Source organism: Vulpes vulpes, chromosome 11, assembly GCF_048418805.1.
Source record: "Vulpes vulpes isolate BD-2025 chromosome 11, VulVul3, whole genome shotgun sequence".
Taxonomy (NCBI): Eukaryota; Metazoa; Chordata; class Mammalia; order Carnivora; family Canidae; genus Vulpes; species Vulpes vulpes.
In genome coordinates this window covers 17,257,513-17,284,397 of record NC_132790.1, presented here as the reverse complement: position 1 = coordinate 17,284,397, position 26,885 = coordinate 17,257,513, and the positions used below count along the sequence as shown (strand labels likewise).

At 43.4% G+C, this 26,885-nt stretch overlaps 1 protein-coding gene across 3 annotated transcripts in view; it reads right to left on the bottom strand.

Moving 5' to 3' along the window:
* Window positions 1-14,294: 14,294 nt before the first annotated feature.
* The window catches only part of DENND5A (DENN domain containing 5A), a 108,848-nt gene continuing 96,257 nt past the window's right edge, over window positions 14,295-26,885 (bottom strand). For 2 of the 3 annotated variants that reach the window (XM_026008148.2, XM_072727326.1), the window contains 9 exons: window positions 26,689-26,817; window positions 22,792-22,913; window positions 21,449-21,594; window positions 20,770-20,888; window positions 20,191-20,372; window positions 19,537-19,619; window positions 18,925-19,048; window positions 16,815-16,983; window positions 14,295-15,335 (listed from right to left, as the gene is read on the bottom strand). In XM_026008148.2, the coding sequence (XP_025863933.2) occupies window positions 15,152-15,335; window positions 16,815-16,983; window positions 18,925-19,048; window positions 19,537-19,619; window positions 20,191-20,372; window positions 20,770-20,888; window positions 21,449-21,594; window positions 22,792-22,913; window positions 26,689-26,817 (1,258 nt within the window). In that variant the 3' untranslated portion in view covers window positions 14,295-15,151. The remainder of the gene's footprint in view (window positions 15,336-16,814; window positions 16,984-18,924; window positions 19,049-19,536; window positions 19,620-20,190; window positions 20,373-20,769; window positions 20,889-21,448; window positions 21,595-22,791; window positions 22,914-26,688; window positions 26,818-26,885) is intronic. The other variant, XM_072727327.1, reaches the window with a different exon arrangement.

Genomic DNA, 26,885 nt, shown 5'->3' with positions numbered 1-26,885 from the left:
TTTCTGCATGCTGCTGTTTGTGTGTTAGATTTCATTTTAAAAACCTACTAGAAAAGAGCTACATGATAAAACTGAGGAAATCTTTCCAAAACAAAAAGATGGAAAAATGTGTGTGGTAAGATGAGGTACAGAACATACAGCATATCTCAACAACAGACATTCCAGAAAAAAACAAAAACAAAAACAAAAAAACAAACAGAAAAAGAAGGGAAGGAAAACATCCAAGAATAATTTAAGAAAATTCCCCAGAAATGAAGCCTATGAATTTCCAAATTAATTGAAAAGGCCTCCTAAGTGCCTACAATGGATGAAAATAACACACACTGGGCAAATTTCATCATCAGAAACAACAAAAAGATCGCTCCACAAAAAGCTTCCAGAAAGAAAACACAGGTCTCATACAAAGGGTCAGATATCAGAGTGGCTTTGGACTTCTCAGTAGTGACGCTGGAAACTAGAAGGCATGAGGCAATGCATTTAAAATTAAGAAAAATTATTTCTAAGTTAGAAATCTATATTTTCTTAAACTAGAACTCTATAAGAACAGAATAATTATATTTTCATATATGTAAGGTCTCAAAAAATGTACAGCCCATTGCTTCCTAAGGATGTTACTGAAAAATATTCCACTAAAATAAGAGAATAAAGAAAAAGGCATGGGATCCAGGAAAACAGAATATTCAATTCAGGAAAGTACAGTAACCACAGCCTCTACACAGTGGGATGTCCTGCAGCCAGGATGATGGTAAGGGGAGACCCCCGGATGACAGTGGGCCCCAGGCAGCCACCAGTCTAGCCAAAAGCAGGTCCAAGGATCCAGGAGAGACTTCCTTAAGAAGATAGGAATGCACTGAATGGTAAAAACTAATGCATGAAGAGGAGATGTTTTACAACCAGCCAAGGGTTCAAGGTTAAATTAGTGATAAACTCAAGGAAACTAAACAAAGAAATTCCAAGGGGACCATTCTGAAGGGCCACTCTAGCTCCAGAGCTCCCATGGCATCAGTCTAGGCTGTGCTTATGCCTATGTGGCAGCCTGGCTTCTCTCTTGTAAATCCCCAATCCTGCCTTCTTCACCTCTATGTATTCTAAGAGTACTCCCTAAAATATCCCATACACTAAGCTCTACCTCAGAGTTTGCTTTCTGGACATCCCAACCTGCAACACAAGACAGCTCCAGAGAAGAGAAAATTTAGAGAGGGAAACACAATCCATCATATTTTACTACACCACCTAGCTATCAATAGCATTTACATTTACAAAGAACTCAAACTTTCACTCTTTGCAGACAACATGATACTCTATGTAGAACACCTGAAAGATTCCACCAAAAAAAGTGCTAGAACTGATACATGGATTCAATAAAGTTGAAGAATATAAAACCAACATACACAAATCTGTTGCTTTTCTATACAGCAATAATGAAGCAATAGAAAGAAAAATCAAGGAATCAATCTCACAATTGCACCAAAAACCATAAGATACCTGGGAATAAACCTAACCAAAAAGGTAAAAGATCTGTATACTTAAAACTATAAAACGCTAACGAAAAAAATTGAAGACAAAAAGAAATGAAAAAACACCCTATGTTCATGGATTGGAAGAAAAAATATTGTTAAATGTCTATGCTACCCAAAGCAATCTAACATTCAAAGCAATTGCAATCAAAATATCACCACCATTTTTCACTGAACAAGAACAAACAATCCTAAAATTTGTATGGAACCAGAAAAGACCCTGAATAGCCAAAGTCATGCCGAAAAAGAAGAGCAAAGTGGGGAGGCATCATAATCCCAGACTTCAAGCTGTATTACAAAGCTGTAACCATCAAGATAGTATGGTACTGGCACGAAAACAAAGATCAATAGAACAGAATACAAAACATAGAAATGGACCCATAGCTATATGGTCAACTCATCTTTGACAAAGCAGGAAAGAATATCCAATGGAAAAAGGACAGTCTCTTCAGCAAATAGTGTTGGGAAAACTGAACAGCAACATGCAGAAGAATGAAACTGGACCACTTTCTTACACCACAAAAAATAAACTCAAAATGATGAAAGACCTAAAAGTGAGACAGGAAACCATGAAAATCCTAGAGGAGAACACAGGCAGCAACCTCTTTGATCACAGCCACGGCAACTTCTTACCGAACATGTCAACACAGGCAAGGGAAATAAAAGCAAAAATGAAGTACTGGGACTTCATCAAGATAAAAAGCTCCTGCATAGCAAAGGAAACAATCAACAAAACTAAAAGGCAATGGATAGGAGATGATATTTGCAAATGACATATTAGATAAAGGGCTGGTATCCAAAATCTATAAAGAACGTTACACACACACACACACACACACACACACACACACAGAATATTACATAGCCATCAAAAAGAATGAAATCTTGCAATTTGCAATGACATGGATGGAACTAGAGGGTATTATGCTAAGTGAAATAAGTCAGTCAGAGAAAGACAAATATATGATTTCACTCATATGTGAAATTTAAGAAACAAAACAGATGAACATAAGGGAAGAGTAGGAAGAGTAAGATAAGATAAAAACAGAGTGAGGCAAACCATAAATGACCTTGACTACAGAGAACAGGGTTGCTAGAAGTTAAGTGGAGGGATGGGCAAATGGGTGATGGGCATTAAAGAGGACACTTGTTATGATGAGCACTAGGTGTTATATGGAACACCCAGTTATATGTACTATATATGTTATATGTTATATATAACATGTGTTATATGTAAGTGATGAATCACTAAGTTCTATTCTTGAAACCAATAATACTACTAATACTATATATACTATGTTAACTTGAAATTTAAAAATAGCATTTACATAACCATAATAATGTAAATTCTATATACTGATCTAACCAATTGATCTAACCAAAACTACTATATCATTTTATCAAGAGGAAAAGAAAATAGAGAGATGTGTACGTCTTTCCTAGGAGGAAAGATAAATCCTCAATTTCTGTAGCAAGAAATCATAGCAACATATCAATAAATAATATCTAAGATGAGGGGTGCCTAGGTAGTTCAGTCGGTTAAATGTCCAACTCTTGATCTCAACTCAAGTCTTCATCTCAAGATCATGAGTTCAAGCCCATGCCCAACACAGAGCCCACTAAAAAAAAAAAAACAAAAAAAAAAAAAAAACAAAAAAAACTAAGATGTAAAATCAACAAGTAACAATTATAGGCAGTTATTTAGAGCCACAGGGATAAATACCAAAATAATTAGATAAAAGCGGTTACATTTGCTCTCAGGGAAAGAGGAAGAGTGGGTAAGGGATTGACTGCTATTTTTCATAGCAAATTTTATAGAATTAGTTGGCTCTTGGGGCACCGGAGTGGCTCAGTTGCTTAAGTGTCTGTCTTTGGCTCAGGTCAATTGATCAAGTTCCAAGTCGGGCCCTCTCTTCAGTGGGGAGTCTGCTTCTCCCTCTGCCTCTCCTTCTGTGGAACTTAAGAAAAAAAAGGGGAAAAACAAAAAAACCCCAGACTCTTAAATACAGAGCACTGGTGGATGCTAGAGGTAGGTGGGGGTGAAATAGGTGAAAGGGATTAATCATGCTTATCATGATGGACACTGAGTAATGTACAGGAATGTTGAGTCATAATCTTGTACACCTGAAAATAATATAACACTGTATGTTAATTATTACTGCATTTAATTTTTTAAAATAAGATAAAATAGATGGAGAAAAAACCCACATGTAGCTTAAATCAAAATATTAAGACTTGGCTGTGTGGTCAAGTGGATCAACTATGATTATCTCCACACAAGATACTACATAGCCCCTAGAAAATGATGCCAAAATGAATAGTTATTGAAATGGAAGGATGTTAAATGGTAAAAGCAGACTTCAAAATGACATCCATGGATATATGCCATCTTTGCATCCCTAACTCTTCTGGCCTCACAGAATCACCCTTTAACATTTAAATAAAAATGGCTAAAATCTTCACCCTATATACTGAGAAAAAGTATACAGCAAATATACTTATACGTAAGCAAATACATACAAGCAAATTCCAATGCCCTCCCCCAAGAATGGTGCAAATTTCCAGGTACCTAGTTCTCATATTTACTATGATTTCCTCTTCCTGCCACTCTAAGTTTCCTTGGCATCCCGCTTTCGGCAGCTGTTCCCTTCTTGTGTTCCTAGGAAACACAAAAAGGAACACTGTCCCTTTTCTTTGATTTCCCCCAAAAACTCTCTTACATGAGGCACTGCTGAGGTGGCTACAGTTCTACATGGCACAGAAGACAACCTAAAATCAGCAAAAGGATCCCTGTTCCTGTATGTTCTAGCTGACCTTGCTTCTGAGGGATTCTCACTGACCGTTTTTCTCCCATCCCTGCCTTTCACTAAGTGGCTGGGCCCGTGTCTAGGTCCCCACCTACTACCAAACTACCACATCCTTCAAGTCCTTTGTTCTCTTATGCAGAGTATGATCTCTCCCTCAAGGAATCTGCTTTACCCAGCAGAAAAATCTTGACCTTTCATACCCAAAAGATGATCAAGAACCCTTTTAAGAGTCATTTCCTTCAAACTGAACAAGCAGCCATAGCCAGTTTTTACCTGTCTTCTCATTACATGTGTAATAATGACTATGTATTGTTTTGTAATTAAGTTATTTTCAGTAAGAAAGACATCATGGAAGTCAGGAGTTTGGCCCATGAGTAAGTATAAACATCAAGTGCCATGACTGTAGCGACTACCCACAAGCTCCTGCTCCATGCCAGGCTGAGAAGATGCTCATTAGGGCAGTGTGAGCTGTAGAGGCCAAGGCAGGTCCAGAGTTCCACAAAACTACTGAGCCCAGTGTGGGCAGGCCAGCAACAGAACTCCAATGAGACATGTGGCCAGTGCAAACAAGCTGAGATCTTGCTCTAGCAGACCATAATGCCTTCCCCTTTCCTCTGGATTGGTATTGTCTGCCCAGGCCTGGCTCAGGTGTTGACTATCCCCTAGAAGCCTTCCCTGAAAGTCCTCTCACCAGCTCTGCTACTTATCAGCTATGTGGCAAGTTAGTTCACATCTCCCGTGACCCAGTTTCCTCATCTTTAAAATGGGGGATAACCATTTGTAAGAATCAAATGAATGACATTTATAAAGTAGTTAGAATGGTGCTTGTTCCAGAGTTAGTACTCTATAATGTTAGTGATCATCACATCATCATCGTTACTATGTGCATAGATTCTATCCTTGACCAAGACATCATGTGATCATATAGGGAGTCTGCCCAGGGGTAGGCCTAGTATGATGTATCTCTGATTTCACCATAGACATCACCACAAGCATGAAACTTGTGCTCAATGCCTACTTGATTAAAACTTTGCGGAGGGGACACCTGGGTGACTCAGTCAGTTAAGCATCTGCCTTCAGCTCAGATCATGATTCCAGGGTCCTGGGATATAGCCTCACATTGAGCCCCACATCGGGCTCCCTGCTCAGCAAGGAGCCTGCTTCTCCCTCCCCCTTTACTCATGCTCTCTTGCTAAATCTCTCAAATAAATAACTAAAATCTTTAAGAATAAAAAATAAATTGAAAAATAAATTTTAAAAATTTACAGAGATGGGGCACCTGGGTGGTGCAGGTGGTTAAGTGTCCAACTCTTGAGTTTCTTCTCAGGTCACGATCTCAGGGTCCTGGGATCAAACCCCGTGTTGGGCTCCACACTCAGCATGGAGTCTGTTTGAAATTCTCTCTCCCTCTGCCCCTTGCACTTGTGTGCTCTCTTTAAAATAAAACTTTAAAAACTTGGCAGAGAAGAAACAGGCCAGCTAAGAAACTACACATTACCTGCCCTAAAACCCAATTTGAGTTTCGTATGTGATGCAACGTAGGCATCCAATTTTATTCCTTTGCATGTAAATACCAGTTGTTCCAACACCATTTGTTGAAAAAGATTATTCTTTCCCTGTTGATTTATCTTGGCTCACCAATCTTGTCAAGAATCGGTTGACTTGACTATAAATGTGAGGATTTATTTCTGGACTCAATTCTATTCTACTGATCTATGTCTGTCCTTATGCCAATACCACACTGTCTTGATTACTGCAGCTTTGAAGTCAGTTTTGAAATTAGGAAGTGTGAGTTCTCCAGCTTTGTTCTTTTTCAAACTCGTTTTGGCTATTCTGGATCCCTTGAATTTCCATATGAATTTTAGAATCCACTTATCATTTTCTACAAAGTCAAATGGAATACTGATAGAAATTGCAGTGAACTATAGGTCAATTTAGGGGGTACTGCCATCTTACCAATATTGTCTTCTGACCCGTGAACATGGATATCATTCTATTTATTTAGGTCTTCACTAATTTCCTTCAGTGATGTTTGGTATGTGTTTTACCCTTCTTTTTTTAAAGATTACTAAATATTTTATTCTTTTTGATATTACTATAAATAAAATTGTTTTAATTATCAGTTCATTGTTCCTTTATGAAAATAAAATTAACCTTTCTAAGCTCATTTATTGGTTCTAATAGTTTTTAGTAGACTCCTTAGGATTTTCTAAATACAAGATCATGTCATCTGCAGTTGGTTTACTTTTTCCTTTTCGATTTGAATATATTTTAGTCTTCTTGCCTAATTGCTACTGACTTGTTTTTGAAAATCATTTATTTGCTAGGTCCTTTAATCTTCAGTATACACCAGTAACATGAAGCTAATGTGCTCAATTTGCATACGAGGAAACTGAGAAGAGGAAAGCACCCTACTTGAATTTGTGGGACCACAATATTCTAAGACTGAAACCTACCTAATTCAGCTTTCCAGACTGAAGCCTGCATTTGGGATTTAGAAACCTTATTCTAAATAAGTAACTACCCAAGAGAATCACCTTTGTGAATTCAATAAATTGAAATATGTTGCAAACAAAACCAAGCACCAATTTTAATTCAACTTTCCAATTGCTTTTCTCTACAAAGTTGTATAAATCCATGTTGTCTCATCATGCTAGAGTAAACTTAGAAAACTGCACAACCAGATGTGCTAGTGTGTGTGGTAGGCTGAGGTCACCCAATTCTAGCTCTCACCAGAGTTTCCTTCAATCCCCAAAACTGAAATAAAGAGGCACATACATAAGACCAAGAAGTTTTTTCAAAGGCTAACAGTATCTTGTTTAAAGGTTTCTTTATTAGAAGACCTGTCCCTAATGTATTCAATGTTTTTGGTTCTCAGTTGTAACACCAATGAAAACAGCAACATTTTGTAAAGCGGAACATAAAGGTTCAAAGAGTTGTCTGTCCATGACAGCCCACAGAGGTGGGAAGGTATTGTCTGCCTCCAGAGCCAGAACTTACTAAAGATGGAGTAAGAGATCAGGAACCAAGAGTTGAACCAAGATGAAAAAGTAACAACCAATTTGGTCCACGGTTGTTCTTGGCTCAGGTCTGGGGTCAGCAATCAAAACCAGGCTCTCAGCAATTAATCCTGCAGTTCCGAGGTGGCTGCAACTGTCCAGCCTGTACAGCTTGAGTTAAAGGTCAGACCCCTATAATAAGCCTCTTTCGGAAGTTGAGATCACTGCAACCCCAGCCTACGAGACAAAGCAGAAATGTTCAGGGCCTGCCTCACTCCACGGGAAACAGCAGGATGAGGAGGAGGAACCTCAAGTTTCAAGAAACCTCATGTGCTCAGGCAGCCTCGCCTCCCTCGGAATTAGTATGAGTAAAGGAAGTTCAAAAGAGCTTGAGGATGTCCCACAGGTAAGTGAGCCAGTAAGCATGGATATACACACCATCCCACACCTTTTAACTTGGCTACAAGCACAGGTCTGCAATATTGAACTTTAGTGTAGACTATGCACCCCTGAGGCCTAAGAGATATCCTTGACAACTCTGCTTCCTCACTCCATACCCAATCCATCACCACGTCCTATCAGTCTTGCCTCTAAAGCAACTCTAGAACCCCCTTCCCTTCAACTCCACCACCCCTAGTCCAAGCTGCTCGCATCTCCCATTTGGCCACTAACTGGGAGGTGCATATTCTTTCCTCAAAATGAAAATCTGAACCTGTCACCCACCTTCAGGAAACCTTTGCATGACTTCTCAGGGCTCTAACAGTAAACTCCCTCCAGTGGTCTCTATGGCCCTACACAGCTGGGCTCCACCTCTTGCTCAGCCTCATCCCCACCACACTCCCCACCATCTTCTGCTCCAGCTGTTCTCTACTCCTTTCCAGACATTTGGTATAAGGTTGCTCCCTCTACCTAGACAGTCTTCCCTTCCTCCTCATTTGCTAGTCAGTTTCAACCTTCAACCTCAGGAAGTCCTTCTGACTTCACTGACCAGGCCAAATCCCCCTTGGTTCTCATAGCCTTGGGTATCTTTATAGAACTTATCACAGTTGCAACTTAACATTTGAATGATTTTTTAAAAATATCTCTCTCTTCATTAGACTGCAAACTCCACAAAGCCAAGAACCATATATATTGCTAAATCTTTTTAGAAAATATTTTATTTGAGAGAGAGAGAGAGAGAGAGAGAGGGAGAAAGAGAGAGGGAGAGAGAGAGAGAGCACGCATGTGCTGGGATATAGGGAGAGAGAAAATCTCAACCCAGATTCCACTGTGAGATCATGACCTGAGCCAAAATCAAGAGCTGGATGTTCAACTGACTGAGCCACCCAGGCGCCCCTAAATCTTTTTAGTATGAAAAATTAATGAACTTCCATATACTTCATCCAGCTCCAATAATTAGAAAGGATCACAAAGCGACACCTAGGATTCTGGAGGAAAACCATGCCATTTGCAACAGAGAATTCTATACCTTTTGAGAAACAGTTCCTGGCACATGACTGGGCCCAGGTTTATATGAAATGCTTGAGAGCATTTAAAAGTGACAATACATCAAGAACTTACTGTCATGAACTGGGCTCTGCTAAACCATAAGTCAGGCACAGGCATTAGTAGTTCACTGTAAAATGGAAATGGTGACCAAGCTTGGTTTGCTGAGGGGTCAGCTTGGTGTGTGGCTGGAAGACAGAAATGGACAGTGGTTGCATGACAGTCACATTCAAAGATTGCCTTGAAAGACAGTGGGAAGCAAGGGAAAATCTTCCCAATGAGCAGAGCTACAAATGGTTATGGAAGGAGACTATATATGAGAGACCACATATACATTCCTGAACAGTGGCCAATGGTCTAGCTGGCTAGTCAGGGGACTGGAAGAAAAAGGTCTGGGAAAAAAAAAAAAGAAAGAAAGAAAGAAAAAGGTGTGGAATATTGGAGACAAGAAGGTCTGGGGTATAGCATGTGGCTGGACATTTGGAAGTAGGCACAAAGTATGAAGATTTTTCTATCACACATTAGTACACACCAGAGAGCACTCACCACTGAAAAGAACTGAACTAAGTAGATTAAATGACTCAGCCACTTTGTCATTCATTGGCCATCCAGGAACTAGCACAATAGGCATATGAATGGAGTGGGTCACAGAGGCAGAAGTGGAAGCTACACATAGGCCTAAGAGCACAGACTCCCACATACCAAAACTAATCTAGCTACTGCTGCCTCTGAATGGCCAATCTGCCAGCAAGAGACTAATGCTCAGCCCAGATACAACACTATTCCTTGAGGAACCTAAAAAGGCACTCGCTCGCAAATCAACTACATCAGGCCTTTTCCATCCTGGCAGGGCCAGAAGTTCATCCTCACAGAGATAGAGATATATTCTGGAAATAGGTTTGCTTTCTTTTCCCATAGAACCTCAGCCAGCACCAATATCCAGAAGCTTAGAGACTACCTAATCCTTAGGTATAGGATTCCATCCAGCATAGCATCCAACCAGCACACTCATTTAACAATAAAGGAAATTAGAGAGTGGGTCCATAACATTAAGTCATATATGCTTATACTGGTCTTATATGTACTATACCATCCAGAAGTGACCAACCTCAAAGAGCACTGGATTGACCCTCTAAGGGCACTACTAAAGCACTAGCTTCAATAATCTGAGGCAGTAATCTGTAAGAATTGGGTGCCATCCTTCAGGATCTAGTATTTGCATTACATCAGAGACTTTTATGTGGGGCTATGTCCCTAAGGAAGAATACATGGGTCTAGGAACTAAGAGGCAGAAGAAGGAGTGGCCATACTTACCATCACTTCCAAGGACCTACTAAGGGATACTGTGCCTTATATACCTGCAACTCTAAGTTCTGCAGAGTTGGAATACTGGCACCAGAGGAGTCACTTGCCAGAGCTACATTCTGCAGGAGCCAGTGCGCTGAACCACAAGCATCACCTGCCACCAGGGTACTTTGGACTTCTTATGTCTGAGGTCCAGCAGAGGAGAGTCACCATCTTGGCAGAGATAAATACGCCTGAACAACAAGAGATGGCAGGAATGGGTAAAACCCAGAGCTTCTTAGACAAATAGCTGATTCCAAGCCTGAGACAGAAAATGTACAAGATGAGCCTAGGACATCCTGAAATTCCACAAAGCAGTCACCAGAGTCATGTGAAACAACTCAGCAGGCAATCTGAAAAGGCTCCCAACTACCAGGATGGGACAATTGGTAATAACTTCAATGGAACAAAATCCATTAAATACACGTTAAGTCCGTGAGTTCATAACAATGTTTTTTAAAAAAACAGCCACCTTCTGAGGATAACTGAGAACCAGTCCAGTACATTATCTTAAAAGTTAATAAAAGGAAAGAATTTAAACACTTACCCTGCCTTTCCTATATACTCTACTGACAAATACATGAAGGGCAGAAATCTCCTTATAAAATTATTCCACCTAATAAATGAAACAAAATGATTAAAATATCTCCATGTTACCACCTCCTCCCAGTGAATTACTTACAGGATGATAGCTGCTAACATAAAAAAAAGTGAATACCAGACATGATGTGCCTTCTGATAAATGAGTACACCACCACCTAGAGTCTCATCAAAGGGATCAAACCTCAGGCAAATCAGGTCTCTGGATCTAGCTGATTTATAGGGAAGGAGCACACTGAATTGCACCAACATAAAATTAGCAAAATCTAGGCTGTGGGAAACTATAGGATCCAGGCAAACTATAAGGAAAGGAAAGGAGTAGAGGGAATCCTTCAGATTAAAAAAAAAGACTTAAAAGATACATCAAGTTAAAAAGAAAATCAATATGGTACTATAGTGTGTAGGGATGTACACTTGGGTGATCAAACAATAAAGAAACTCAAGGAAGTAGTTAATATAAAGGTCACAAAGTTGGAAGGAAGGAGGCAGCTGAGACTGGGCTGAGGAACAATGGGGACTCTGGGAAGGCTGACAGAACTCTATTCTAGACCTGGTGGTGGTTACAGGGTACTCACTCTGTAATAATTCACTGAGTTCATCTGCATGCTTGTTTGTCAGTCCCTGAAATCTCAGATTGGAGAAGCACTGAATTAGAGCAGGTGCAAAAGCCAAAGCAGGCAGCACTTGAACTGAATACATTTCATCTACCCAAGGCTACTGGAGAGGCAGTTGACTCAAGTGTCCCTGAAATACTGAACTACTAAACACATCTGTTCTCTTAAATCACACATCATTCCAAAAAAGATTTGCAGATTATAAAACAAAACATGGTAGAAAGTGAGATATTCACAGCAGAATCAGCTGTTAGAAGGAACAGAGATAGATGGTCCCAGGAGAACCTTGATTTCTAAAACATGATTCACACTCACCTTCTCAGCAAAGTCTGCTAAAAAGAGTGTTGCTCCTTCACTGTTTTGGCTGACTGAGGCCACCAGCACCTTCCACTAAAGCACGTAACTAAGTGCTGGGTGCTGCACACCCACCACACAGAGCCATGACCAACTGGACAGCTGTACGAGTTGGACTCATCACCACATATAGAAAGGGTCATTAACTTCCACCTAAAAGCTGGAAAAAGATAAAGAAGTACTCCTAGGTTACCTAAATGATACTCCTCCCCTTATAACCTGAGACATAAAAGGCCCTGTCATGAGATGAGTCAGTTGTGTGGACTTTTCAGGCCACAGACCGCATGTGAGACACACAGATGCCATGCCTTAGCCCAGCAGTTGTGCTCTGACCACAAGTTTCCATGTCTCATGTCACATAAGGAGGGCCCAAAGCAGCAGTAATATTCTTCACAGGTCTAAGGGTGTACTAGGAATGCCACATACAGGTGACATGGCTCTGGGTTTTGTGCTGCAGCATGTGGTCTTTCCTTTAGTCCACATCTACAGAGTACCAGCAAAGTTCAAGCCTTTTCCTTGTCTCCTACTTTATGGGTGTGGAGCCCACAAATCTGCTCCCTTCCCTATCTCAGGTTTGACTCTATCACTAGACTTCCTGGAGCATCTCAATCTGGTTGGTTCCTTCACATCTCCATGCCTTTGCTCATGCTATTCTCTCTACATGCAACATCCACTCTTTCCAACAGTTCTCTACCCTAAGTACAACCCATTATGGTCAATACCTTCCCTGATGTTATACTCCCCGACAGCAGTACTTGTCTCTGAGTTCCTTGAGGACCAGGAGTCTTGGTCTCAGTGAGGAAGCAGGGCTTGATACAATACGACAGTAACAACAACCAATATTCATCTAGCACTTACTACACACATGACCCTGTTCCAGGCATATGCGTACTCAACTAGTAACAACAACCCTTTGATGCAGGCACTATCATTCCCATTTTACAGATGATGAGTAAACAGAGGTTCAGGAATTAAGTGGCTTACTCTAGTTCACATTAGCAGTGCAAGGATTTAAATGACAGACTTTTGGCTCCATAGTCCATCATCTTAACCACTGCCAATGAATTCATTTATTCCACAGATACTTACTGGGTATCTACCATATGCCAGTTGCTACTTTGTGAATGGACTGTATCCTTCCCTCATAAATCTAACATTTAGAATTAGCAAATAATTAGTACAATGATGGTGTTAGGAAGGAAGATAAGTAGAATAAGGGGATAAAAGTGACTGATGGGACTTGGTATTTTAGAGTGGTCAGGGTAAATCTCTCAGAGGACATCTGAGCAGAAACCTGAATCAAAGTAGTAGTTGTCAGTTGAAAAGCCACAAGTTTGGAGACAGTTCTGGTAACTGCAAACTACTTATCAGATGTGTGGCCTTGGGCAAGTGACTAAATTTCTCTGACATTCAATTTTCCCACCTCTAAACCAGTGATAATCTACACTTGCCTTGCAGAGGTATAAGGAAAAGGGAGAAGTATGTGGGTAAAGCACCTGGCTTAAGGTCATCTCTGGCATAGACCCACAATATACATGCAGTGGGTTCTATGCTGCCCTTCCTGCCCAGCCAGGAATCTCCCTTCCTGCTCCCAAATCCCTGCCTACCTACTCAACTTCCAAAAAAATTAAGACTCCCACGTCCCACTCACATCCCCTGCTGGCAGGATATTGCACTGCAGCCGTCCTCAAAGCTGCCAGTCCCTTTCCTCACCTCTTCAAAAAGCCTTACCTAGGCACTTACCACCAGCCAGTCACCAGAGATGGAAATGAATTAAGAGACCCTCTCTGGACTCTCCAGAGCTCATAACTTAGGGAGTGGGCCCAACACGAAAGCAGCAACAACCCAGAGAGGAGGTACCAGCATCTAAGCGACTACAGGAGCACAATGACAGAATGATTACCTGTGCTCAGGGAGGATTAGGGAAGGCTTCATAGTAGGTAACTCCTAAAGTAACCTTGAACAATAAACAGGAAGTAGGCACCAAGGGAAGCATTCCATCCAGGCAGACAGAACATAAAGGCAAAACCAGGAAATCATAAGAAACATTAATTGGTTTGAGGCCCTCTACCTGACCAAGCCACGAAGAATAAAACTGAAGGAAGCTGGTTTCCAGGACCCTCATAAAGCTCTACTACCTACCATCCTGGGAAAAACAAATCCTTCTCTCAAGAAAAAGCTTTTTTTCCTTGAGGGCAAACAGGGTCTCATGTGCCCTATGTTCCCATACCTGGTCTTCTTACCCTTCAAGAAATATCCATCTTGTCTCAGTCAAGTGACCTTTGTAACCCCAGCCAGGTCTCTTCCCCTCTGTGCTTCAGCCTCTTCTTCTGTGGATCGGGTAAATAACCCTTATCTACATCCTTCTCAAATAACCAGTTGAGTTAAGAACTATGAAAGCTCCTGATGCTGCAGCAGGGAGGACTCAGGAGACCCTGAGGGGGCACCCTGGGCAGCTGAGGGAGGAGCCAAGGCAATGCCACAGCTCTCACACTGATCTTCTCACATGGACCAAACCATACCTTCCGCCACCCACTGCTCACAAACCCCCATAAACGTCAGGGATCCATGCAGTTTTGTTTCAGGTGTTTTATTAAGTGGGCCATACTGTAGCTGGTTTCTAGGTTGCAAAACAACATAAATTTAACAATAATAACATAGCCAGTTAGACTGTGACAAGCTTTTTCCTTCCTTAAGAACAAAGAAAAAAGAAAAGAGAAAAAGATTTAAAACACACAATGGAGGGTTAAATAAATAATAGGAAAAAAAAAGAAACAGAAAACCTGTTAAAACATGCTTATGTTTACTTCTGTGCAGCTGTGTGCCAAGAGGAAATGTGATCTTCTGCACGACGGTGCATCCCGGCATGTCTCCGTTCCAAATAATACTGACAGAAAAAGCAAAGATGTGGGACTGACTCATCAGTGCTTGCAGAGGCACTACTAAAAATCCCTTTGATTGGAGCTTAGGGCTTCCTGCTCAGCACACCTGTGTGTGGCCCGTGAAAGCCAAATATCCATAACAATGTTAATATAGAAAACATTAGTTTAAAAACAACGTGGAATGGCCTCATGACCGGGCGCAGGTGAGGAAGCAGAACTGCCCCACCCGTGCACCGCAGGCTCAGTCCGAGGAGGCCGCAGCTCCCAGCAAGCGGCCACGGCGAGGGAGGGCACCAGCTTCAAAATAAGCGGCACCAACCTCGTCTCCCTCTCCCTATCACTCTTTCACATGAAAGTGTGTAAAAAGCAAATCAGCAAATAAACTCTAAAATAGATTATTTATTCCAAAAATCCTCTACTTTTCTTTTTTACAGTGAGTGTACATTTCCTCTCTGTCTCCTGCACAACTTGCTTAAATCCCCTTTGGAAGAAGGGTCAGAGCTGCAGGGTGAGTCTCTCTTGGTCCTGCTGCTAGCTGGTGCTGGGAGGTCAGATGTCGATGCCCTTGACAAGGGATGTCTCCAGTGTGATGTTGAACTCCTGCAATGTCTGCAGCACGCGGATCAAGGAATTGACAAGTGTATGGTCTTTGATTAGCGCCACATCCTCATACATGTGTGCGGTGATGGGGCAGTCGGCCAGCAAGGCAATCCAATGGTGTAGGAGGTGATCTCTGGCAGGGAAGGGTCAGTCCAGATGGATCAAAAGGGAAGGGAAAGGGAGACAGTTAGTACAAGGCCAAAGGGGAAACTTTCTCCATCACTCCTTGAACAAAGTCTGAAGCTGGAGAAGTAGACAGCTCCCCAAACCCCTCTCCATCTCTTAAAAATGCTTGACAAAAGGCCTTACATGGCTTTAAAAGGCTCCTACTAGGGACTACTCAACCCCAGGGACACCAACACAAATTGACCCACTTACCTGCCACCAGGTCCATACGTCCTCCCCTGCCTTCTTCTGCTCCCCTAGACAAGCCCACCACCAGCCAGACACCAGGTCCAGTCAGCACCACCTCTTCCATCTCAAAAGCCAATCTGTCTCTGACCATTACTCCTTACCAGAGCTATCACCACCTGTAATAATCCTAAGAGCTCACATCCACATAGCACTTGGCATGTGCCAGACACTGTTTTAAGAGCTTTAACCTTCATAACAACTCTATGATATGAGGTACGTGCTATCAGTGTTATTATTAGCCCTTCTTTATAGATGAAGAAATTGAGGTAGCCATAAGTTAGGGAGCTTATCCAAGTTCGTATGGCTAGTAAGGGGCTGATCTGAGAATATGAACCTAGTGTATCTGGTTCCAGAGTCTGTTTTTAACAACTATGCCAAATTCTTCCCTTCTTTGCCCCAAATGAAGTACTGCCTTAAGTTTATTTAGCATTCATGTTCTTACCTGACCCACTGGAATAGCCCCTAACAAACTGTCCACTCAGACGCATACCATCCATGGTTATCACATTACTATCATTTCAGTCCCATGATGGAACAACTCTGTCCTCCTATGGACGGATCCTCTGTCCCAACTCCCCAAAGCCCCCAGCCTCCTTTCAGCTGTCTCCTACAACTGCCCTTCCCATGTTTACCTGTTATTTCCTAACCCCAAATCCTCTGCTAGTTCTGTCTGCTTCAAACTCCTCCACTTCTACCCTTCCATTATGACTCACCTCAAATAGCACCTCCTCACTTCTCTGATCTTTCTCCTCTACAGCTTCAGAATAACTTATGAATGCATGTTTCCTTTTGGGTCTCTCACAACCTTCTGCCTTATACTGTATTTAATTAGGTCAAGCAACCTTCTAAATGGTAGGAACCACGCTTTATTCAGCTCATTCCCACTGTCTTCCATAAGGCCTAGTGCATTCGAATCTTTGTTGAAGGAATGACTAGATAGAACTCTGCTTCAAATTTCACCAGTGGGATGTTTTTATTTCTTTCCACCAAAATGTCCCCATCCAGTCACACACACTCTCATCCCCAGCCCTCCACATCTCTCTACACATAGACTTTGTACATGGAAATGAAGGACCCCCAAAGCCTCACTTGCCCAATGACCTCTGGTCATTAGCCACTCCCACCCCCTACACTATGCTAGGCTCCACCTCCAAGGCTGGGTGCTGTGCATTCTGGGCCACAAGGCTGCATGCAGTACCTGGCTCCCAAGCACACCAGCATTTGAAATTTGCCGTCCTTGCCTATGTTCCGGGGAGTATTATTGATTGCAGTGACAAATCGGCAGAAGTTCCGGGCCCTTGTATGCCAGTTTTCCTCAGGGACAAGTTCGTTCTGCTCCAAAGTCTCGTAATAGGTTTGTGCTTTTTCTGTGAATAGTAGAAAAGCTTGCCAATGACAAAGGCTTTCAAAACCAACCTATCCCTGAGTGTCCTGCAGGCCATTAGCCATGAGGCTCTCCATGTTGATGCAGGTTAACTCAATGTGAGTAACATGAATGTTCTGACATCACTGGTCCCATTTCAAAATAGAAGGTCCCTATTCTTCTGTTTTAAATTTCTTTATGTGGTCCTTGATTTAAAGATGGTCCTTTCCCTAGTCTGAAGATTAAAAAAAGAATTAGAAAGAAAAACACTCTTGAGGGAAAATATTCTTTTTTTTTTTTTTAAGATTTTATTTATTCAGAGAGAGAGAGAGAGAGAGAGAGAGAGAGAGAGAGAGGCAGAGTCACAGGCAGAGGGAGAAGCAGGCTCCATGCAGAGAGCCCGACATGGGACTCAATCCTGGGTCTCCAAGATCACACCCCAGGCTGCAGGCGGCGCTAAACCGCTGCGCAACCGGGGTTGCCCAAGGGAAAATATTCTTGCATGAAAATTTTCCAAGTGGGTACACCCAGGGCTGGGGCTCCAAATACTATCAACTGGCCTTTTGGATCAACAAGGAGAAAGCGTGAGGACTCATGACTAAGCTTCCAAGAAAAGCCAGAGCAGGGCAGCCCGGGTGGCTCAGCAGTTTAGCACCGTCTTCAGCCCAAGGCCTGATCCTGGAAACCCGGGATCAAGTCCCATGTCAGTCTCCCTGCATGAAGCCTGTTTCTCCCTCTGCCTGTGTCTCTGCCTCTCTTTCTCTGTGTCTTAATGAATAAATATATAAAATCTTAAATTTAAGAAAAAAAAAAAGCCAGAGCAGGGCACCTGGGAGGCTTAGTCAGTTAAGTGTCTGCCTTTGGCTCAGGTCATGATCCTAGGACGGAGAACTTGCTTCTCCCTCTGCCTCTACCCACCCCCAGCTTGTGCTCTCGCTCTCAAATAAAAAAATGAATGGGGCCCTACGACCCAGCAATTGCACTGTTGGGGATTTACCCCAAAGATACAGATGCAATGAAACACCGGGACACCTGCACCCCGATGTTTCTAGCAGCAATGTCTACAATAGCCAAACTGTGGAAGGCGCCTCGGTGTCCACTGAAAGATGAATGGATAAAGAAGATGTGGTTTATGTATACAATGGAATATTACTCAGCCATTAGAAATGACAAATACCCACCATTTGCTTCGACGTGGATGGAACTGGAGGGTATTATGCTGAGTGAAATGAGTCAATCAGAGAAGGACAAACATTATATGTTCTCATTCATTTGGGGAATATAAATAATAGTGAAAGGGAATATAAGGGAAGGGAGAAGAAATGTGTGGGAAATATCAGAAAGGGAGACAGAAGATAAAGACTCCTAACTCTGGGGAACGAACTAGGGGTGGTGGAAGGGGAGGAGGGCGGGGGGTGGGGGTGAATGGGTGATGGGCACTGAGAGGGGCACTTGACGGGATGAGCACTGGGTGTAATTCTGTATGTTGGCAAATTGAACACCAATAAAAAATAAACTTATTATAAAAAAAAAAAAAAATGAATGGGGCAGCCCAGGTGGCTCAGCGGTTTAGTACTGTCTTCAGCTGAGGGCCTGATCCTGGAGACCCAGGATCGAGTCCCACATCAGGCTCCCTGCATGGAGCCTGCTCCTCCTCCTTCTGCCTCTCTGCCTCTCTCTCTCTCTCTCTCTGTCTCTCATGAATAAATAAAATCTTTAAAAATAAAAATAAATTTAAAAATGAATGAATGAAAGAAAGAAAAAAGAAAAAAAGAAAGAAAGAAAAGAAAGGCAGGCAGGCCAGAGCAAACACAACAGATCTAATTTGAGAGTCACCTGGCTTGGCTTCTGCACCTCAGACTCCAGTGGTCAGCACTCACATTATCTTGGTGGGTCCCCATGTTTCTGCATGCTTTTCCCAACCTCACACCGTGGCTCAACTCACCCAGGAAATCCCAAATGAAGACATTTTTGAAGAGCCGGGGAGATTTAAATCCATGTTGGAAAGCCTGTTCCAGGGCCGAGACAAGGCCACATTCTCCACAAAGCAACAGCGTCAGACTGCCTCGCTATATAAGGAAACAGGAGAGAATGCCAGGCTTGCCTTAGCCAAGCTACCTTCCCACCACTGCTTCCCCAAACCCACAGTCCACACCTGGAGGGCAGCAAAACACTGGCTAGCACATCCTATCTCCCCTAGCACCTGGCACAGTGAGTGGCACAGAGCAGCTATCAGTGAATAGCTCCCAAACAGACAATGGATCTAGGTCCCCACTAGAGGGACAAAGCCAGAGTGACCACTACTCAGGGAGGCCCAGGCAAATCCAGAAGAGGACAGAAATATACACTGTTCATTAGGGGCCCAGGGACTCACTGGGTCATTAGTGTGTAAGGAAAACAGGGTAACCCAAGGCAGCAGCCCCTAAGGAAAGGTGCTCCATGTCAAACTAAGGCACACACTCTAGAGCTCTGGGTTATCCACACTACATGGGCCTGGAAAAAGATAATTCTCTCTTATTCAATGTAAAGTCTTGGGTTGGAAGGCAGGAAGCCTTACCTCTTTCTCAGGCTTATGGAAGTGCTTCACAATGCCATTGACTGCCTCCCCGATGGACTCCTGGATCTGCCCAGTGTTCAGCTCTGATAAAAATCAAGCAGACATCCCTAATCAATCTCAGAGGCTAGTCATGCTTAGCTGACTGAGCATAATGACTGAGGACATAGAAGCGCTCAAAGGAGAGGCAGGAGAGCCTGGACCCTAGGAAGCTAATACCTTAAGAGATGCTGGTAAAGTTTATTTTCCATTTTACCCTGGAACTTCTGGCAACCAAAAGAAGGCCAAGACTTGATTGTAAGCCCCAGGAATAAGGAAGGAGAAGGCCAGAAGGTAGATCCCTTTCCTCTCTGGAACCATATATAAGTTAGTACAGAGGACCTAGGCCGGGATGCATGAGCTCTCCTCTCTCCTTCTAGGCCTCTAAGGAGTGTGACACCCCACCCCCGACACACATACACATACACATACATACACACACACACACACACACACGGATTCATGAGAGGAAGGCGACAAATGCCTGAGGCTGCTTTGTAGGCAAAAGTAGTTTCTGAGGTAGATGCACAGGCTGGAGTCTGGACTCCCACATCAGGGTTCCCAGACACCTCACATTCCCCACCTGGGTGGCATGAGGGCCCAGCCCCTCCTACTTACTGGGCTTGTTGTTGGGTGAGATGGTAACGAGCCTCCGGATGACACTGGGAGACTGCTGCAAGGGTGGGGTCCGGCACGGCCTCTCATCCACCTCAGGCTGGGATGTGAGCAGCTCCCCAACCAGGACCCGCTCCAGGCTCCCATCATCTATGCCCTTCCCCAACCACCGACCACATGGGAACCTAAAGATCAAGCAATGGCTTGTCAGAGCTGCTAACTCCTCCAGTATCCTTCCCCTTGCTGCTCAGCAAAAGCCATCAAAATGCTAATCCTTGGAGACAGGCTCTGAAACCAGGCTGGGGATGCCTCAAGGCCCTGTTCATCCATTCCACTGTGCATCACTGAGAAAACCACCAGAATGATGGGTGGCCTGGAAACTGTGTACAGTAACATCATACATCTTAGCTTGGAAAACCCTCCTATTTCTTTTCAGATGCATGAGACAAAGCCAAATAGGAAGCACCTCAGTCCACCACAACTTAAAGGGTCTCCTTGAGAATTCCATATACCAGGCATAAAAACCAGCCCCTGTAGTATACCTTGCCCACTATCTTAGGGCACAGCTAAGGGAACACTTACTTGTACGTATGTCCTGTGATCTCATTCCTGACCATCACATACTCCACCAGCCACTTGGCATACAGCCCAGAGTTATCATGGCCTATCTGTACCGTAGTGAGCTTTCCCAGATTCTGGCACTGTGAAAGAACAACCAAATAAAGGCAGGTAGGTCAAGAAAATAAGAGAAAAGAGAGGCACTACTCAAAGGCACAGATCTGACTGACTGTTTGCAACCTGGCCCCATAATATTTATAGGGTCAGGCTGGTGGTAGAGCACTCTCATGACAGGGAAATGATTGAGAAAGAAGATGCTACTATCTGAAAGAAGAACAGGCCCTAGGAGCAGAAGGGTCTGAAGTGGGACAGTGGTCTGAGATTCAGAGGTCTCTGTGAACACTTGTGCTCAGCAACTGAAGGAACTCTTGGGAATTTCTCATCATGCCATAGGCAGGGAGTTACGCAAGTCCAGATGGATAAGTGCCTTCCAGCCAGATTGCTTAGACAGGGGAGGCTCCCTCATTCTTGGGTCAACTCTTGGCTCCAGTCTCTGATCATCTCAGAACAGGTCAACTGTGCTAATGCATTAACACTATAAGAGCAAGACCATCATAAAACCCTGCAGAAAACTCCCATAAGCAGCCTTTGCAAACTCAGATCCCCAAAGAGCCTAGGGTTGTGGTCCCTGGGCAACACATACCTCGAAGGTCATCTCTAACACGTTCCTGGGAATCTGCAGGATCTGTGTCTCACCCAGTTCTCCCGAAATGCAGATCCATGGGTTGGCGGTGAACATGGAGCCCCCCAGCTTCTTGCTCGGTACAATCAGGATATGGTACGGGATCACTGTTTTGAGGAAGCCACAAAGGCATTGAGGGGGATCAGAAATCCCTCCCATACCTGAAAGGGCCCTGACCTGCCTGCCCAGGTGTGCTGGCATGATTGCAGCCCCCTGTGTACTGGCCTCAGCAGAGGCAGGAACAGCAGGTCCCAGGACCTAGTCTCTGGCTGGCTTAGCCAATCCTACCCTCACTCTCACTCCTCTCAGGGTTATCACCCAACCATCAAAGATCCAAGCACATCTGCAGGCTCGGAGCTAAATGAATTTGTTCCTTAAATAATAGCACCAACTCCATATTGTACTAAATTGCTTTTTAGAGCACTTTTCAATCTGTCATCTCATGAACTCTAATAACAATCTCCAGAGAGGTCTTACAATGCCTTTCTGAAGCACTGAAACAGAAATAGTTTCCCCTGAGTCTCCTAAGTTCCAGTCCAGGGCTGCCTCTCCTGCGGCCTACAAAACTCATCTCTGAGAGGGAGGATGGGTGTCATACAGAAACAAGAGTCCATGCTGCTGAGGTTGCTGAGTCACCGGCCAAACAACTAGCCATGGGTCAAATTCAGATGCTAACTCTTATTGAAAAGAGCATCCTGGCACCAAAGAAAGATGAAGCTCCAAGGATCTTCCTTAGACCATACTGAACCCTCCTTCCTCACTTTGCAAATAGGGAGAAAGGCCCACAGCAGGGGTCAACTCTGCTCACAGAAACCCAATGAGTTAGGGCAGAGTAGGGCCTGGACCCATATCTCCCACCACAACTTGGAGTTACTTCAGGAAGAATTATTTTTCCCTGGGGGTTGGTCTGAAACCTTCTAGGATGTTGAATGACTCTCTCAGCCCAAAACAAAAAGGAGATTTCTTTACAAGTGTGCAAAGAAGGCAGTGAACTTCACCATACCACCCGACTCCACTCCACTTTCATTGCCTAGGCCCCCAGAGCAGTGCTGAGGACAATAGTGACAACATCATGGCCAAAAAGACTGAGCTCCCCAGTTCAGAATAAGAAAAAGAAGCTTCAGAGAAAAAACAACCTCCACTGAGGGCAAGTGCACATCTCTCCTACAGAAGAAAAAGGTAAATAGAAAGAACAAGTGACAATCTTTCTTTTAAAAAAAAAGGGAAGGGACAGTGAGTTAGCCTTAGGGAGGCTCATGAAGAGTGGCACTGAGAAGGCTAGTGGGGAGCACAGGGCTACTCACGGATAGTTGTGAAGACATTGGTGAAGCAAAAGTAATCGACGGCATTGAAAGAGAGGAGATGATAGAGGAACTGCTCCTTCTCGTCGTCACAGCGCAGGAAGGCATAGCGCTTGTACAACTTTCTGTCGGAGAGGAGGCAATATATCAGTCCCCCAGCCAAAAGGAGGGGAAAGAGGCTAGAATTACTCAGTTCTGGAAGGAGACAGCTAAGGGAAGAATAAGATGCCAAGCTTCAAGTTCATTAGAACCATCTAAAAAAGGAACAAAGCCAGCTACTCCATCTAAATGAGGGCTAGAGGGAAAGTGGCTGAAACTATAGCATGAACAACAAAACCAAACTCTACCTGTGTCTAAGGATTCATGTTACTACAATGCAGTGTCAGAGGTCATGGGATCTCCTTTCCTAAACAGGGGGCTGGAACTGTCACCCCTCAAGGATGGCACAGGCCCTCTCAGGCTTCTAACTAAGGGCATCACTCCAGTGTGTGGTATGAGAATAGCAATGGCAGGAGGTCTTTGATCATCATTCATTTGCAGGGCCAGTCTCAGACCCTCAGCAGACATAAGAATCATGAGTCAAAACACTACTGCGAATGTGAATGTAAGCCCAGGACAGCTTCAGAGTCAATAAAGGGAATTAGGTCACAGACTAGGAAGAGCTGCATACATGATGTTCTTCCTTCTTTTTAAACTTTCTCCAGTCCCCATTCCCATTCCCACTTACTCATCAAAGGCCAACTCCCTTTGCCTGACATTGTAGACCATCTACAACAACAATACCTTCCCCAAATAGAGGGGACATGAAGAGCCAAGTGCACAGCCTTTGGCAGAGAGAAACACTTATGGCTTAAAGAGCCATAAGCTTCAATGGTCCCAGGTGACCACAGAGACCTAAAGGACAGCACGAATTTAGATGTTGCAGAAGAAAGAGAAGGACAGGGTGTGGAAACCAGTTTGGTTGGAACTGAGGGCTCAGAGAGATGATCATTTAGCAATGAGGCTGAAAGGTTGGGCTACGATCAAATGAAGGAAGGCCCTAAATAGTTAGGCTGAAGAATCTGCAACTTGCCCTACAAGTAATAGGTTTCTGCAATCTACCCCAGAAGTAAAGGGAAAGCCACAGCTGATTCCAGAAAATTTAAATTTAGTGCAGCTGAGGGGTGAACAGGGCCTAAAACTGAAAGTAAGGCAGCAGCACTAGATAAGAAGATAGGTGGAGGCAGAGGCAAAGGACCTGAAATGTGCATGTGGAAGGTAAAGCAAACCAAGGAGTCAAACTGGACCCCAAATTTCAGACTAGGTAGGGAGGAACGAGGGTGTTCAGGGAGAAGAGTTGTGACATTAACAAAATATTTCAAAGAAAAGTAGTTATGGTAAAGACTCTATGAAGCTTGCTTCTGTTCTCTCTGAGATAAAGGTAAGATACCTGAATGGAAATAAATGTAGGGCTGGAGCTCAGAAGAAAAGTCAAAGCCACAGCGTCAGATGTGGAAGTCACACAATAAGTAGCAAAAGTCATGAGAATGGGTGAGATCACTAAGTGAGAGAGAAAGCGTGAAAAGAACATATGTACATGCAGAGAACTGAGGACTATGGTAGCCAACATCCTGGAAAAGGTAGGGGGAGAAAAAGAACAGGATGGTATGAGGTCACAGCGGCCATGCAAAGTGAGTTTCAAGGTAAGAGGGGCTACTACACTGTATTAGTCACTGCAGGCAGGTTAAGGAAAAACAATGTGAGCTCACTATATAGGAGCTAACTTTCTCCCCTACACCCTACAAGCCCCCTTACCCTGCCTTGACCTTACACCCTTCTCCATGCTACAAACAGTTTTGGAGGCCACCTGGAAATCCCAAAGACTTAGGAACATTCTATCTAGATATCCTCTCTAAGGCTGTCCACCTCCTCCTGTCTATGTAGCTATGCACACATTTTGTGTGCCCAACTGAATATCTACAAGGTGCTGGCTGGGCAACATGTATATTCATGCCCTCAAAAGCATATTGTAATAAGCAGCAAGCAACTAGATAATGACAATATAGCCCAACAGGGGTGAAGCAAGTTTGAATATATACTATGACAAATGCTATGGGAGCCTGGAGGAAGAATGGACCAAAGTCTCTGGAATGTCTAGACAAACACTAGCAAAGAAAACTTCTGACTAGGTCCTGAAAGGACTAAAGACATTCTGAGAAGGGTGAGTGGTATGATGTAGCTGGAGATTCAAGCAGACTGAAGAGAAAGATAACAGAGAACAGAATGAAGGAGTAAAGGGCCCCTTTTTTCTCCCCTATGCCCCATTCAAAATGCAATCTGTGGCAGTAAAACTTATTTTCCACTCACTGGAGCCAGAATATAAGGTGGAAAGTTTCTATTACTGAGTAAATGCTGAGCTTATCTCCTTTTAACAGGGCTATAGCTTAAAGGAACCAAAATTAGCCTGACCAGTCTGTGCCCCGTTTGCACTTAACTGGGCCTTTATGCTCATACACACCCTAGACCTTTCCACTGTCCCAGACTTCACAAAGTTCTTGTGCTTGACCCCCTTTCAGATGCTTCTCTGTCCTCCTACTGGTGCCACCCACACTGGCCAGCAGGAAACACTCCTGCCCTATCCTGCTACAGGGGCAAATTTTTTTATTTTAAACCACACACAACCGCCCCTAAAATCTGGTGTGCAAACACCTCCCTTCCAAACTCCAGGCTTACATATTCACGTGTTCCCTCTTAGTTGTTCTCCTAATCTCCAAATTTTTATCCCTAAGCCTTTTTGTCCCTATAGGGAATCAAATTTAAGTGTTTTAAGAATTGCTGTTTCATAACCTCTCAAAGTGAGCTCTCTAACCTATCAAGGTTTTAAACCTAGTTCTTAAAAAAAAAATAAATAAATAAATAAAAAATAAACCTAGTTCTTGCTGTGGTTTACATACACAATAAATCTAAACCATTATATTTTAACTTTGAATAAAATGAGATTCTGCAGTTTTAATCCACCTGCTACACAAAAGGCCCACTCCTCTGCTTTATCATCCTTGGGAAAGTCAAATAATAAAGGATACCATGAAAAGATGCCTAAGTAAATTAAATGCTAAACAAAAATGCCCAACAGGCTTGCCAATGAAGAAAGAGCCAAACATAGATAGGAAAAGTAGATAAGTGGAGGCCTAAGTGGCACAGAAGGGGGACAGTCCTCCTTCCCACTCCTCCTCTGGTAGCTAAGGTACAAAAAGAATACAAAGAGTATCAAATCCAGAGAAGGGAACTATAGGTTTAATGGCCCCTGGGAGCATGAGAACCATGGAATCTCTCCTCTTACTCCTTCTAGGTAGAAAGTGTGGAGAAAAAAAAAAGTGTGGAGAAAGGGGGTCTCGGAGGGCCATTGGAAAGCCCTTTTAAGCTCCAGGGAGACTCAGGCAGGGCCCAGAAAGGAAGAGCAAGAACTGGGTTATTTTGGGCTGGCCCTAGCCTCAAAAGAGATCAAAAGAGATTAGGGGATATTAGAAACTCCCTTTTCATTCCCTAATCCTTTCTTCCCCAGGACAGGAAAGAGGCCAAGAAACTGCCCTGTGCCTAAGAGGAATACAAGTTACCTGAGTGCAGTAAGGAGAGGAGAGCCCCAAAACTCTAAGGTTCCCAATAAGGACCCCATCCGTCTCACTACCTCTTTAAGAAAGCTATTTAGGGACATGCATTTGAGAAGGTAGGAAGAACAAACATAGCAGAATTTTTCTTCTATAGTTAAAGAGGGGAAAATCTTCCCTTTTCATATGCAATTTGAGTTTAGCTGAATGAATACAGCAGAAATGAGACAGTGAATATTCTCCCTCCCCATACAAGGGTTCCCAAACCCTCCCCATGTTCCTAGGAACTGGTCTACTCCAATTAGAATCGCCTTACTTGGTGAGCTCATGGTCTGAGAGAAGCTGCTTCAGGTGTCTGGAAAGTAATTTTTTTTCCATGGACAGTCGCACCCATGCTCTGGCCTTTCCCACATCAGTCTTGATTTCTCCAATGTTCTGGATGTGCCTGAAGGGAGAACAGGAAAAAAGAGGTGGGGAGTGGGGCAGAAGAGGAACTCACTACCAATACGTCCC